General features: G+C 37.6%; 1 protein-coding gene across 5 annotated transcripts in view; it reads right to left on the bottom strand.

Moving 5' to 3' along the window:
* The window catches only part of LOC100769090 (protein argonaute-3), a 103,006-nt gene that overhangs the window by 53,815 nt on the left and 32,490 nt on the right, over positions 1–16,701 (bottom strand). The window contains exons 1-2 of one of the 5 annotated variants that reach the window (XM_035439617.1): positions 5,942–5,960; positions 4,375–4,453 (exon numbers count right to left, since the gene is read on the bottom strand). Coding sequence is in view for 1 of the 5 variants with exons in the window: in XM_027399283.2 (XP_027255084.1) it covers positions 16,300–16,436 (137 nt within the window). In the remaining 4 variants the exon portion in view is untranslated. Of the gene's footprint in view, positions 1–156; positions 508–4,369; positions 4,454–5,898; positions 5,961–16,299; positions 16,437–16,701 lie in introns of those variants that run through there. The other 4 variants (XM_027399284.2, XM_027399285.2, XM_027399283.2 and 1 more) reach the window with 4 other exon arrangements.

Here is a 16,701-nt window from a genome sequence, read left to right as displayed (position 1 = left end):
ATATTTAGTACCAAGAAACTCTGGATCAAAATTAATAGTTAAAAGTATGGCAATATATGGTGGACCCTAGCTCCCAAAATATCACAACCTTAACTTAATGCAAGGCAGATATTACTGGGAGGGTCCTGAATGGTCACATGTTACAACTATACTTACCCAATTGGTCACTTAAAAATTAACCATTAGAGGTTGGAGAATGGCTCAGCAATTAACAGCACTGACTGCTTTTCCAGAGAACCAGTGTTTGGTTTCCAGCACTCATATTGTGGCTCACAACCATCTGTAACTCCAGTTCCAGGGAACGCAACCCAACATCTGGCTCCCAGAAGCACCAGGCATACACATTGTGCACATACATACAGACAAAACACTCATCCACATAAAAATAACCTAAAAAACAAAAAGAAAAAATCTATGTTGCTAGTACCCCAGAAGCCTCTTTTTCTAATATCTTTCCCAAACCTAACAGTGCTCCAAAGAAACAAAATTCTTACTTCCTCCCTCCTCTCCCCCCCAGACAGGGTTCTGTGTAGCTCTGGCTGTCCTGGAACTCGCTTTTGTAGACCAGGCTGCCCTTGGAACTCATAGAGACCAACCTGCCTCTGTCTACCAAGTGCTGGGATTAAACACATGTGCTACCACCACCCAGCCAGAATTCTTACTTCTGTATTAGTGCCTTCTTTCTTTATGGGTTTACAATATGAATACATATCACTAGATTCAGTTTAGATTTCCCAGTTCTTGAATTTTATGTAACTGGAAACATAAACTATGATAGTTAAAGCTTGTTTCTAACTCAACTATAAACAATTAAATATAATTAATTTCTTCATTTTCATCAATGTGATTTTTTTGAGATGTACACAACTACTCTAATTGTGGTTAATAGTTGTCTTGGTACTTTTCCTAGGATATTAAAAATGCCATCAATGGTTTCTTGCTTTCTTCCTTTCTTTCTCACCCTGTAGTCAAGGCTGTCCTTGTAATTCTTCTCCTGCCTTTCCCTTTGCTTGCTAGGATTGTAGAGATGGGCTTGGTTTTTTGTTTTGTTTTGTTTTAAATCCCTTTTACTCTTTTGAAATAGGGTGTCATAGGACAGATTGGTCTCAAAATTACAGCTCTGCTACCTCAGGCTTCCAAGTGTTGCAATTATAGATGTGGGCCATTGTGCATGTTGGGAATATTGTCTTTTACACACACACACACACACACACACACACACACACACACACACACACACACACACACACACACACACCTTTAGAACAGACTACCTGAGTGAAAGCTCCGGGTCATGAGGGATATACAATTCTTAGATAACTCTTTTAGGGTAACTTAGATTCACAATGATCTCAATCTCTGACCTCTCACAAGCAGTATATGAGTTACTGTGGTGGGACCAGCGAGATAACCATCTCTGCAGGTAAAATCCCTGCTGCCAAGCTTGACATTCCATCCCAGGGACCACATGATGGAAGGAGAACTGACTTCCACAAGTTGTCTTCTGACTTTCACACATGCACCGTGGCACCACGTCCCCACCACACAATAAATATATATAATTAAAAAAATTCAAAAACAAAGTCACATTGGGTAGAATCCACAACTACTAATACTGTTAAGCTTAGCCACTCTGATTCATACACAGAACAGTGATTTTAAAAAATCTAAGGGGCTATCGAGATGGTGCAAAAATATAAGGAGGAAAGTAGTCTGAGAGGCAGGCAGATTCTGGGCTCCTGGTCTGGGGTCCACATTGTGAACAGCTGCCCTGTGTTCTTGCAGAAGTTTGGAGGCTCATCTCTGAAAAGGGTAAATTAAAACAAAAGCTCCCTGGAAGGAGGATGCCAGACTTAGTTAAAGGCACATGGATGTACCACAAACAAGGGATTAAGTGACTGGAAACATGAACTGCTGATACAGAAATTCCTCTGGCTCCAATCTCCAACGTGGCTTTCAGAATGTAAGCGACCAGACCTAGTCTTTAGACAGGTGCATCTGGCTAACAGCATCCCAGCCTCCACCACTGAATACACACCCTGTGATGAAAGTCAAGTTAACAAGCCTCATTTGTGCATGCAGGGCTTCCAGTCAGGGTTTTAGACTCCCAATGCGACACAAGTAGATAAAAAGGGCATGTTCAGATAACAAAATAAAAATAAAAAAACCCAAAACAGGAATTTAAGGGAAATGTAAGAATATACAGGAAGAAATCCAAAGTAAATCATTATGCTCAGAAAGCTAAAAGAGGTTAGTGCACTTGTAAAACAAGAATAGAATGCTATTAAAAAAATCAGTATCCAGGAAACAGAAAAGAACTGCTACAAAATAGAAATTAAAAAGTGAACAAAGGGCTAGAAGACTGAGGAAAATTTCAGAAAGTGACTCAAAAAGACAAATAAATTAAAAAGACAAATAAATGGGTGGACTTTCTAGTATATAAACTGTAAAAATAGGACAGGGCTTAGCAGACACGATACGTTCAAGCCAGAACGGACAAAAAGAATACGATTACAAATGGAGAAGTGTTTCACATAGAAGCTTGCTTTTCTTAAGATGGGGTCTTGCTATGTTGCCCAGTCTTACTTCACTGGGCTCAAGAAATCCTATTGTTCATTCTCTGAAGGCCAGCTTGAGCTTCATTAGACACTGATTCTACATTTAAAACAAACAAAACCCAAACCAAATAAAAAGTCCCCCAACCAACCAACCAACCCAACAAAAACTATTCTTTAAAACAGTTATGCTGAAGCACATGTCTAGACCATGTGAGTTCCTCACCAACATTTGCTGTCTTACGATTTTTTTTTTTTTTTTTGAGGTTGAGTCTTACTTGATACACAAGCTAGCCTTGAACTTGAGCTCTCGCTGATGGCCCAAGTGGTTGGATTATAAGCATGTGATGCTTTTATAATACTTTAAAAAATTATATAAATCTGATGTGTGAAATGATACCTTTATTGACTTTATTTGTAATTTCTCAATTACTAGTGGATTTGAGAATCTCTCTATGTATTAGTCATTGGCACTCCTTCTTTGAGAACTATTCATTTTTTATTTATTTGTCCTTATAGTCTCTAAAGTTCTATGAACTGCAAACATTCTCCTATTATTTTAACTATGTGGATTTATACAAACTCCAACTTTTGATGTAGTCTATTTTCTGTTTGGTTTTTTCCTTAGGTGTGTGTGTGTGTGTGTGTGTGTGTGTACACGATCGTGCACTCATGTGTGCATTAGTGTAGAGGGCAGAGGTCAGGTGTCTCTTCCTCAAAGACTCTTCACTTTAATTTTCAGGATCTCTCCAGGATTTTGGTATCTACTGATGCAGTAGAATATCTGGCCAGCAAGTCCCAGGAATCCTCTCTCTGGCACCCCAACAATGGGATTACAAATGCTGGACAGTGGAGCAAACGCCATCCTGGAACTTACTTTGTAGACCAGGCTGGCCTCAAACTCAGAGATCTGCCTGCCTTTACCTCCCAAGTGCTGGGATTAAAGGTGTGCACCACCACCACCCAGCTGGATCCAATTATTTTTTCCAAAATATTTTTTCCAATTATTTTTCCAAAAGCTTTTTAAATACAACTTATCCTCATTAACTTGAAATGCTAACTCAGATATTTACAAAATTTCCATAAATACATAGTTCCTTTGTTTCTAGGTTCTCTCTGAGCCATTAATCTGCTGTCATTATACAGCACTGTGTATAACTGTTACTGCTTCATAATAAGTAGGGCACTTTAAAGTTGTATTGGTTTCTCATGATCATTTATCCTTCCATACAAACACAGACTTATCAAACTTAGTGTGATGGTGAAATCTTTAATCCCAGTATTTGGGAGACAGAGGCCACTCTCAATCTATGTAAAGAGTCTAGGATAGCCTGGGCTACATAGTGAAACACTGTTTCAAAAACAAAAGACAAAACCAGACTTATGAAGTACCTTAACATATTCCATTTGTATTTTAATTATTGTTGTACTTACAGGTTGATTTTAGGATAACTGACATTTTAGGATTTTGAAAATAAATATAACATATTTCTTTTTTTTTTGTTTTGAAGCTTTGTTTCACATCTTTCAGTAGAATTTTGGATTTTACAGACTTCAGAAAACTTATTCCTGGGTATCTGTTTTTCAACCCAAACTACTAGTCTTTTTCCTAAATTATATTGTTTATTCACTTAGTCCTGTAAATACTTCTGACTTCATGTGAGTTACGCTAGGCAAGGAAAGTACACTGGTGAATAACAACACTCTCTATGTCCACAACATAGAGACACAGAACAACAGACAGTTACATCTCAGGGTAGTACATGCCATTATAGGGGAGTACACTCTGCTGTGGGGATATATAAGACAAATACCTAACTCAGACTTGGGGGATGGCTGGACTGGGGGAGAAGGGTGTCAAACACTGCTTCTTAAGGAAGTAACGTGTAGATTGAAACCTGTAAGAAGAACAGAAGTTAGAAAACACAACAGTGACTAAAAACCATAGTACTGATATTCTTTCTTGCTCTTGATTTTACTGCATATGGTCTTGTTTAATTGAAATTATCTCATATTTGGATATACTTCTGTTGGATTCAACTTTGAACTGGTTTTTACTTATTTTTTCCTTTTGTTCCCATATTGCTGTAACAGTCACTCTTGGCTCTCTTGTTTTTCTTGCTTCCTTAAACACTATCGGTCCCATGATTTTATCCTTCTCTTTCTGTTTTTATCTGCATTATTATTCCTAAAGACTTATATTCCAGGTTGGCCTGGAGTTCATTATGTAGGTCAGGTCTCCCTTCCTGCCTGGGTCTTCCAAGTGCTAGAATTACAGGCAAGCAACACCACATGGGGCCTTGTTTGCTTTCAAAGACAAGGTCTCATTATTCAGCCCAGGCTGACCTCAAACTCTCCATGTAGCTTGGGGTAACCTTAAACTCCGCACCCTGTTCGCTCTTGAGTCCTGGGGTTACAGGTGAGTCACCATGCTTAATTTAGCACCCACCACTACAGACTATTATACACCCCCCACCAATGCCAAACAAAAAAATTAGTTTAGAACATACCTGGTACTGCAACTAAACTTATTTCAGTAATTAAAAAAAATCTTAGAAAAAAATAAACCAACTATTGATCTGTGCTTAAAAATAAATAAATAATAAAAAGACAGAGTCTTACTCTGTAGCCCACTGCCCTCAGACTCACTGTGTAGCCTGGATTGGCATTAAACTTACAAGAATATATAAATTTTGCCCCAGCCTCTTGAGTACTAGACTTACAAGGTTAAGTCCACCACACTCAGCTTACGTTTTTTAAGTGTGTCAGCTCGGCTAGGCTATTCATTTTTATTTATTCAATCAAACACTAATGTAGGTAGGTATTGCTGAGAATTTATTTCATAGGTGTAATAAAAGTTCATAATTGGGTGACTGAACACAAGGGACAATATCTAAGATAATGTGATGAGCCTGATTCAGTTAGTTGAAAGGCCTAAAAATCAAGGCTGAGGCTTCCCCAAGAAAGCAGGAAAGAAGACATTCCATCTACAGTTAGCAGTGAAATTTCTATCCTCGTCACCTTCTCTAAGGATTTCAGATTAGCTTTACTACAATTGCACAAACCAACTCACTGTGTGTCTCCTGTCAGTTCTGCCTCTTTGGTTGAACTCTTGACATATGTGATATACCAGGCTTACAGTTTATTTGCAAGTATAATTTCTTTAAAAACCTAGTAGTTTCTGGTCTATTTATTTCTAATCAGTTCCACCAGTAACTATACCCAAAGTTCTGCTTTTCTGGACATGGTTTTTAAGCCTTTTTTTTTTTTTTTTTTTTTTCAGCTGAATCCTTAGAATATGTCCCTTCCTCTCCATCCCGCATTAAACATCACCATCTCTTACCTGAACTATGATTGAAAAGCCCCCTACTGGCTTCTCAGATTACCTTTTTCTCCTCTATCTATTTTCCAAACTGCTGCCAGAGGTCTCTTTCTGGAAAACAAATATGATCATGTCACTACCTTCCTTAAGAACTCGGTAAGTCTCCCTACGAATAGGTTTAAATTTCCTTTTTATTTCGTTAACTACTGTTTTTATTTCTTATTTCCTTCTAGTCTCTTTGTGTTTAATTTTCTAACATTTTAAGATAAATGCTGTAGTTACTAATGTTTTTCTTCTGTTCTAACAGGTCAGTAAAGTTTTAAATTCTCTCTAAGCATTGTTTAAATCAATCATACCAGTTTTGATAAATATTATCACCTATCATGTTGTTCAAAATTCAAATTTCCTTTGTGATTTCTTTGACCAATAGGTTGTTTAGAATTCACTTTCTTAATAACTTTGAAAGCTAAACTTTCAAATTCTGGTAGAAACATAACAGCAATTGAGCCCCAATTTCCTCATCCTTTTCTTAGATACTGCACAGACCAATAAAGAAAGTATTAATAAAAGTAAAAGTTTGGGGCTGGAGAGAAGGCTCAGTAGTTAAGAGCACTGGCTGCTCTTCCGTATGTCCTGAGTTCAATTCCCAGCAACCACATGGTGGCTCACAACCATCTGTAATGAGACCTGGTGCCCTCCTCAGTCATGTAGGGATACATGTAGACGGAACATATGCACATAATAAATACATCTAAAAAATACAATTAAAAGTACATTTCTATAAAACAAGGCAATTAAAAAAAACCCAGAAAATGCCACATTGTAAGCAAGTATAGGCCCCAAGTATTCAGAACTATCAGAATCTATAAAAGAAGTCATATCTGAACATTGCAGAATGACAAGAAGTGTAAGGAAATCTATGGGGAAACAGTATATGTTCATTCCCAAAGAGAAATTCATATCCTAAAGGTCATGTTTGGAATTGAGATGGAAATGGGGGACTCTTAGATGAAAAAAGAGAATGGAGGAATAAAAACGTGTCATCACAGTATGAGGAGAGTAGTTTATCTCAGCCTAGCAGGGTAGTAGCTCACACCTTTCATCTCATCACTTGGGAGGCTGAGGCAGGCAGATCTCTGTGAGTTCCAGGCTAGCCTGGTCTACAGCCCAGGACAGCCAGGACTACACAGAGAAGCCCAGTCTTAAAAAAAATAAACAAACAAATAAATAAAATTTAAAAAGCTGATAGTCTCAGAAGGACTACCTTTCTAAAATTGAAGCATTTACAATATTTTTGTAATTTCTTATTTTGAAATAATTTCAATTGTATAGGAAAGCTATAAATAACTAGCAACCTGGGGAACTCATAGCTTGTAGTTTTTTTTTTTTTTGCAACCGGAAAGCATGGGAGATGAAGATATATTTTAAAGAATGAATCCATCCCCCCTTTTGGATGGAGTCTTCAAGCTGAGAAACCTGGAAATTTATCTTGATCCTGAAGTGCAACTACCATTCTTCCTACTGTCTTCTACCAGTGATTTGAGTGAATATATCTCATTCAAATATGAACTACAAAAAGAAAGTAAGCATCCATGCAAAGACAGTATCTAAAAACCGCAAAGCTAGATGTGGTGGCACACCTTATAATCCCAGCACTTGAGTTTCAGAACAACTTGGGCTACACTATAGTGAGACTCTGCTCTCAGATAAAAAATACCAAGAAGCAGTGCATTATATCTGACAAAAAAAATAAACAGACAATACAACAAAAGATAAAAATTAAAATCTTACTTTCTTAAGGGTGAAACTATATTAAATTTCTTATTCTTTTTTTTTTTTTTCTTTTTTACCATGTAGTCTTGGCTGACCTGGAACTCACTATGTAGACCAGGGTGGCATTGAACTCAGAGATTTACCTGCTCCTCCCTCCCTAGTGCTAGGACTAAAAGCATGGCCACTACAACCAGCTAAAAAGATCTTAATGAAATCATGGGAAGATCTAAGAGCAAACACTTTAGAATGGCTCAGCAGGAAAGGTGCTTGTCCCCAAGCCTGATGGCCTGAGTTCTATCTCCAGGACCCAAATGGTGGAAGGTGAACCAACTCCCACACATTCTCCTCTGACCATCACATGTGCCATGGCATGAACTCATTCAGAAAGATCCATACACACACAAAATAAGTAAATGTAAAGGAAAAAAACCAGAGAAACAAAAACAAAATCTAACTAATCAATATAGTAAACACATTTCACAAAAGGCGCAGTAAATAACACACTGGATGCACATTAAAATTCTTTTTCATTACGTTTTTCAAGACTAGGGCTCACTAGTTAGTACCGGATGGTTAGAACTCACTCTGTAACTCAGTCTGCTCTAGAATCTTCTGCAATCTGCCTGCCCCAGCCTCTTTTAGGAATAAACACAACAAGGCACAAACTAACTTTCACCCAGATGAACCCTTCTGGAAGAAACAGCTTGAGATGAACTGAAATAATGAGAATCAGGTCAAACTTCAGTGGAAGGGCCAGTAGTAAGCACTAACATTTAACAGCAGCCACACATGAAAACAAACGCACACTCAGAATGGAACACATTCTCGTATCCTCTAAGGCTGTAAGACTATTCTATACAAATACTAAGAGAAAATATAAGATGCAGAATAAACTCAACAATGTACCACATATCTAATAGGTATGACTCAAAGTTATAAGCCAAGTTAAAAATTTTAGACAAAATTGGGGCTAAGTAAAAAAAATCTCAGTAGGTGAAGGCACTTGCTGCCAAACCAAACAGAGGCAGAGGAAGGTAGTGTGAGCTCAAGGCTAATCTGGTCTACACAGCAAGTCCCAGGCCAGCCAGGGGTAAATATTGATACCCTAATAAAATACAAACAAATAAACAACAAGAAGGACTAAAATGGAAGAAAGGAGGAGGAGGAAAAGGTCTTTCTAGTATAAAACACAGCAGGGCATTTGGCCTGTAATTCTGGCACCTGAGAATTGCACACATGAGAATCAAAAGATCACAGCTAACCCAAGTTACACAAAACTCTGTCTCAAAAACAAACATACCACAGAATATATGCCCTTTAAAGGTTGAAAAGGCAATGGGGAGCGACATAATTTGACAAATCAAGAACTTCCTATCAATCTGGTTCAGTTCATCTACTAAACAAAATCAGCAACAACAACAATAAAAATAACTAACAAAACAAAACAAGCACTACTGACCTACAAAGTAAAACCATTCTATATCAGGATGTATCCATGCGAACTGGAGAGACGGCTCATCAGTCAGGAGCACTGGCTGCTCTTGCAGAGGATCCTGGTTTGATTTCCAGCACCCACATGGCAGCTCACAATATCTGTAACTCCAGTTCCATGGAGACTGATGCCCTCTTCTGGCCTCCTTGAGTACCAGGCATGCACATTATGCACAGACATCCATGGAAGCAAAATATTCAAACACTTTTTTTTTTTTGATTTTTCAAGACAAGGTTTCTCTGTGTAGCTTTGGAGCCTATCCTGGCATTCACTCTATAGACCAGGCTGGCCTCGAACTCACAGAGATCTGCCTGCCTCTGCCTCCCGAGTGCTGGGATTAAAGGTGTGTGCCACCAACGCCTGGTTCAAACACATTTTTTTTAAAAAAAAATATGTCTATATATCTCTATCTATCTGTATCAATATCTATCAATATATCTATATCTATAGATCCTTCAGTAAAATATGAAACTTGCCCAAAAGATATAAGATGAAAGCCACATTAATCAATACAGTCACAACATTCGGAAAGCAGAAATTATTAGACATGGCAGATGGTGGTGGCCCACATCTTTAATCCCAGTACTTGGGAGGCAGAGGCAGGAGGATCTCTGTGAGTTCGAGACCAGCCTGGTCTACAGAGTGAGTTCCAGGACAGCTGAGACTGTTACATAGTGAAACCCTGACAGAACAAAAATTAAATAAATAAAAAATAACAGAAAATTGTTTATTTTTATTTTTCCTAGTCAGAGAGAACAAGGGTAAGAAGGCAAGTAAATAAGTGACAGCATAATCAAAATGGTAGCTCTGATGGATATTTAATTTTACCCTAACAAATATACTTTATTTTTAAGAAACTATTAAAGTATCATAAGTACTGACTACTTACTAGGCTACACAAAGTACTTAAATTTTAAACAGAGACCTCCAAGGCAGGTGGGGTGGCATGCACCTGGACCCCAGCTGTGGTGGGACAGAGGAGGAGGCGCACTTGGGCCCAGGAGATCAATACAGGCCTGGCAACACAGCAATGCCCTGTCTTAGTTCCCAAAGCCAGGGGGGGTTCCCTGAGCTAGTAATCCAAGCTGTTCTGAAGGCTAAGGATTAGGAATTCAAGTCACCCTGGACAAATTATCAAGACTGTCTCAAAGAGAGGAAAAAATAAAAAAGGTTGGCAAGATTGCTGAGTTCAATCTCCAGGGCTCACACGGAAAAAAAGGACAGGCTGGGCCTAGGGGCGCCCACCATTATTCCAAGCACGTGGGAGGCAGAGGCAGGTGAGGTGGCTCTCTGTGAATTCAAGGGCAGCCTGGTCTACAGAGGGAGTTCTAGGACAGCCAGAGCCAGGGCTACATAATGAGATCCTATCTCGGGAAAATAAAAAAAGAGGGAAGACTCTCACACCTCCACACACATACTCACACACATGCACACATACAAAATATAAAAATAGATGTTTAAAATTTTTTTTTTAAATAACTGAGGATTGGGTCTTAAAAACTACAGAACAACGAAAAAGACATATCTATTATATTCTCTGATTAACATGTTGAAACTAGACATTTATAGCAAAATGAGAAAGCAGTTAGATATTAACTTAATATTTAAGAAGTCTCTTGGAGGGATAAATAAAAACATTAATAAAAATTCAGAAAGTCTCTCAAACAATATGGATTACTACAAGTTCCTAGGGTTACTACAAGGACGGTAGCACACCTGGTGGTGTTGGCGCACACCTTTAGTCCCAGCGTTTGGGAGGCAGAGGCATGCCTGGTCTAAAAGACAAGTTTCAGGGCAGCCAGTGCTACACAGGTTTTCCTGTCTTGAAAAACCAAATTAGACAGATAGATAATGAAAATGAAGACTGAAGTCCCTAGAAAATGATGTAGTGAAAACACTACAATACAGAGGTTATGTAGAAAGAACCAGAAGAAAATTCATTGTTTTCAAATATTTTTAATGATGAGAAAAAAAATTAAGTTCATAAAGGTAGGAAAACAACTTTAATTTAGCTAACCAAAGAAGAAAAATCTTATTAGATGAAAGAGAAATTACAGAAAACAAAGCTAAAAGAACTAAAATAATTAAACAAAAATTAGGTCTTCTGCCAGGAGTGGGGTGATGATTGGGGGGGGTCTGGAGAGATGGCTCAGTGATGCCTGCAGAGGTCCTGGGTTTGATTCCCAGCACTCACATGGAGTCTCACAGCTGTCTGTAACTCCAGTCCCAGGGGATCCAACATGCTCTTCTGACCTCCAAGGGCATCAGACATTCAAGTAGAGCATAGACATCCATGAAGGCAAAAAACCCTTCCCATACGCTTAAAATAATAAATAAATCTAAATAGTTTTTAAAAATCAGTTGACTAAACTGCTAGACAGTAATCAAGGAAAAAAAGGACAAAGCACAAATATACAAAAATAAAAAATAGGGGAAACAACAAATAGAAAAAGTTTGAAATGGTAAAACTGTTTTATAAAATTCTACACATTAAATAAAATATGGGTAAAATAAAAATTTTATAGTAAATAAATGTGACTTATGTAAGTACTCAGGGACAGTCTGGATACTGATACATTAAATAAATTAATTAATTAAAAATTATTTACTTTCATTTTTATGTATATTGTTATTTCACCTGCATGTGTCTGTGTAAAGGTGTCAGATCTCATGGAACTCAAGTTACAAACAGTTGTGAGCTGCCATGTGGGTGCTAGGAATTGAACGTTGGTCCTCTGGAAGAAGAAGCAGTGCTCTTAACCGTTAAGCCATCTCTCCAGCCCCTTAACATATATTCTTGACTAAAGTACTTATGAAAATAGGACAACAATGTTCCTTAGCAACAATAGAACAGATGTTCCTAACATAATAATAGTGATAATAACAACAACATGCATATGTGGATAATAATAGAGAAACACTGGAAACATTTCTCCTAAGATGAGGAATAAAAAGAGGACAATCCCTGATGTTTGCTATTACCCGATCTAAATTAGCCAAGAAAAAAATAAAAAGAGGCAGACCATATGACTGTAACCTAGAAACATCAAGAAAATCATTTGAAAAAATGCTATAAGTTTGGAATTCACGAGGACAAAAAGACTAAACAAGTTACATATAGAACTCAAAAGCCTTTGTGTTTATAAATAAAAACCAGTTACATTAAATATTTAAAAGTACCATTAAATGATAAACCCATTCAATAGCAACAGAATGCAGGAAATGCCCAGGAACACCAAGATTGAGTAGGCTGGAGTGAGGAGAGCCTTGCAACAAAACAGAAGTATATGGTACATTTTTGGATTCAAGGCTAGACTCAACACCTTACAGAAGCCAATTTGTTTTCATTTAACTGATGAAATAATGAGACCTTAGTAAAAAATAACCTGTCTTCTTATACACTGGGTGAGGACACAGTATTTCTAAAGGCTATATCATAAAACAAGTAAGAATGATCTTGAAAATGTGAGAGTAGCCTTATCACACATTACAAGTCATAAATAAATGATGTGTGTGTGTATGCCACCAAACAAACTTCTGTATATCAAAACACAAGTCAACAAAAACAAAATAACCATCCACCACTCCAAAGATCAAAAGTCAAATAACAATTTAATTACAAACCTTGCTCACAAAAGCTTCTTTTGGCAGTGGGCAGCAGTTAATGCAAAGATTCTAACTTGTGAAGTGCTGAGAGGAAGTGACTGAGTGCTCAGCCCTAAAAGAGACATCTGTGTCAACTCTCCCCCAACCCAAAGGTCAAGGACTGTCATAGAGGAGGACACAGAGGGACTGTGTGAGCTGCAGGATGGGGAGGAAGGCTGTGAAATGCTGATTTCTAGATATGACATGGCCACTGTACTCACAGCAACAGTGGTTACTCAGACAAGATCAAGTCAGTCAAGGTTTTGATACAGATAGGAGAGAGGCTCCTATAAACCCCACCCCTAGGCGAGGAGCCACTGTCAGTTGAAAGCTGCTGGAAGAGGAAGAGAAATTTTTCATTGGAGTCAAGAGTGGTTCCAGAAAATGGCCTCACATCCTTGCACACAGTGGCAGCTCTAACTGAAAAGACTAGGTTATAAAAAGGGGCAGGGCACATAAAGATGGATGGGGGTGGAATGTCAGGGGAACTTGAGCGAGAAAATAAGCACTGGATATAGTCAAAATACATTTTTAAAATAACTTATTTTAAATTTTTATTTATTTCATATATATATGTATATATTTATGTATTTATGATTTATTTTATTTACTATTTATACAGCGTTCTGTTTGCATGTTTGGCTGCAGGCCAGAAGAGGGCATCAGATCTCACTAGACATGGTTGTGAGCCACCATGTGGTTGCTGGGACTTAAACTCAGAACCTCTAGAAGAGCAGTCAGTGCTCTTGAGCCATCTCTCCAGCCCCAAAATATATCTTATATATGCATGAAATTCTCAAACATAAAATAGATTTAAAAAAGAAAGGAAAAAATACATAAGCCAAGGGTTTGTTAAGGTGTATGGCTACCAAAATCAAGGCCCTGAGCTCTGTCCTCAGTACCTAAAAATAACAATAAATGTAAAAGAAAAAATAATGAATGACAAGTATTCCTCACATTAGTGAAGGGCTGTTTGCTTTGTTTGATCCAGGCACAGTGAGTAGTTCATGCCTGTAATCCTACAGCTAGGAGGCTAAGACTGGAATACAAGGGCAGATTGGACCACACAGTGAGTTTTAGGCCAGGCTGAGCCACACAAAAGAACCAGTTTCCAAAAATACAATACAAAACAAAAAACTCTTAAAACAGCAAATCTGATTGTCAAAAATCTTAGAGTTCAATGACACACATAAAAAGGTAACAAATATTCTAACTAGTAGATGGAAAAACACAAGCTTTATGGAGGAGAATCTAGAAATATGATCAAAATTATAAATAACATTTATCCTTGACTTATCAGTCTCATCTCTAGAAATTTATCTTATATTACTTATATAAAAATAATATTTGGAGATAGCAAGTAATAAAAAAATTTCCCTAATACACATACAAAAGGACCTGGCTAAATATTGTCTCTCTATTTTCACAATGGAAAAAAAACTGCTAGAAAAAAATGAGGAAAATGTGTTGATCTGTAAAGATCCAGGAATCCATGGAAGGATGCCTAATTCCAGATACTAAGCAATAAATATGATGAACCTGGAATATATTGCTGTACCAGGAAGCAAAGAAAGTGAATTATCAACTGGACATTGCACCTTAGAAGTCCACTGAATGAGAAAAGAGTAGAATGAGAAAAGTCACACTTGGGAGCAATGATCAATCACTGCAACATCAGTTAACAACCAAGTTTGATTGGGGTTTATTAAGGTTAGACCTCTGAACCTACTGACTGTTCTATGGATTCATCTTTGCACCACAATTAAGACCTCCTAATACTGTGACTCCAAGTAGGACACACATAAAACATAAAACGTGTGTGTGTGTGTGTGTGTGTGTGTGTGTGTGTGTGTGTGTGTGTGTATTCACTTTCTACCCAAAGTGAAGTAAATAACTTATTTTCAGAAAATATCAGAAGTAGAAAAAGAAGACATAAGAAAACAAAAGACAAACACAGACTTGGGGATATTCTACAATACGGTTTCAGTAAGAAGTCAATGAGATTTTAAAAAGAAGAGGGTAGGGAATAAATGTGATATGTAAATCTTGTAGATTTACATATCTATTACAAATCTATTTGAATCAAATAGATTTGATTCAAATCTATTAAGCGGAAAAAGACATATTTGGGACCATCAAGAAAATATGATCTTGGGTTGGAAATTAGGGAATACAAGTTTTCTTTTCTTTTGATTTTATTACATTAAAAAAAAATGACATTGCACCATAGATGTCTGTTAAACCCTATTGGGCCATAAGAAGACACCCACAGCTAAACACTGAACTGAACTGGAATCCAGTTGCAGAGAAGGAGTGATGAGCAAAGGGGTCAAGACCAAGCTGGTGAAAAACACAGAAACAGCTGACCTGAACAAGGGGGAACTCTTGGTTCCCAGACTGTTAGCTGGGAAACCAGCATGGGACTGATCCAGACCCCATGAACGTGGGTGTCAGTGAGGAGACCTCAGAAATCTATGGGGCCTTTTGTAGTAGATCAGCACTTATCCCTAGTACAGGAATAGACTTCGGGAGCCCATTCCACATAGAGGGATACTCCCTGAGCCTAGAAACATGGGGGTGGGCCTAGGCCCTATCCCAAAGGATATGACAGGCTCTGAAGGCCCCCTATGAGAGGCCTCACCCTCCCTAGGAAGCAGAAAGGGTATGGGATAGGTAGGGTGTTAGTTGGGGGAGGCAGGGGAGGAGGGGAGGCAAAAGGAACTGGGATTGACATGTAAAATAATCTTGTTTCTAATTTAAATAAAAAATGGAACCAGGCGGTGGTGGCGCACGCCTTTAATCCCAGCAGAGGCAGGAGGATCTATGTGAGTTTGAGACCAGCTTGGTCTACAAGAACTAGTTCCAGGACAGCCTCCAAAGCCACAGAGAAACCCTGTCTCAAAAAACCAAAAAAAAAAAAAAAAAAAAAATGACATTGCTAACAAATAAGAAAACATCCTGATTTTCAGTGGTGTACGTATAGTAGGGACAAAATAACATGGTGTCCTAGAATGTGACTTAAAATATTTGCAGAGAGAAAGAAACATAGATGATTAACAAAGGCAAAAGAAAAACCCTGACAAAATGAATAATGGCTGTATACATATGGCAGTTCAATATGCTATTCTTTTTACTTATATATTAGCTTGAAAATATTTGTAGGAAAGCACCTAAAAATGAGACTACAATTAGTAACATGTTAAGAAGAACAGGTATACCTGGGTATGGGCACTATGACCAATATATTTCTCTTAACATATGAATTTTATAATTAAATGCTGACTTAAAAGTGAAGAGAATACAAGTAAATTATTGTTAAGATAAAATTCTCAAATGATACACCAGGGCTTTTATAACTTTCATGTGCCTGCCTCAAGTTTAGTAGCGTTCTCAGACAGGTTCTGTATAAAGGGTGTAAAAATGAAATATAATAAAAATATTATACAATTACACATATGCATGCCATACAGAAATTGACTACCCAATTCAGAATACGGTTTCAGTTTCCTTACCATCAATATTTAGCATCATTTTCCACATGGCAGGCCGAACAGACTGATGGAATCCAAACCATACTTCCCTGCCCCCACCCAGAGGGTGGTCATATCCTTCTGGAGCTGAGAAAAAGGAACGTCCCACTGGCGTATATCTACAAAAAATAAAATGGCACCCTCAATCCTTTCCTTCTAGTACTAATACTTAAGTCTACAGGACAGGGGACATGAAAGCAGACAACTTATTATAATGAAACTTATGATTATAAATACACATGAAAGCAAAAAGTTATTCTAAATGAAGAAATTCATCAGCATCCTTTCTGAAATTGTCTATTTTCAGAATCTGATAGTTTACAATGTAATATGTTTTATCTATTTTATTACTGATGGGAATGTCCTTCTGTGTATATTTATCTT

This window comes from Cricetulus griseus, chromosome 2 (genome assembly GCF_003668045.3).
Source record: "Cricetulus griseus strain 17A/GY chromosome 2, alternate assembly CriGri-PICRH-1.0, whole genome shotgun sequence".
NCBI classification, from domain to species: domain Eukaryota; kingdom Metazoa; phylum Chordata; class Mammalia; order Rodentia; family Cricetidae; genus Cricetulus; species Cricetulus griseus.
Note: the sequence above shows the minus strand (reverse complement) of the source record. Positions and strands in the feature narration are given on the sequence as shown.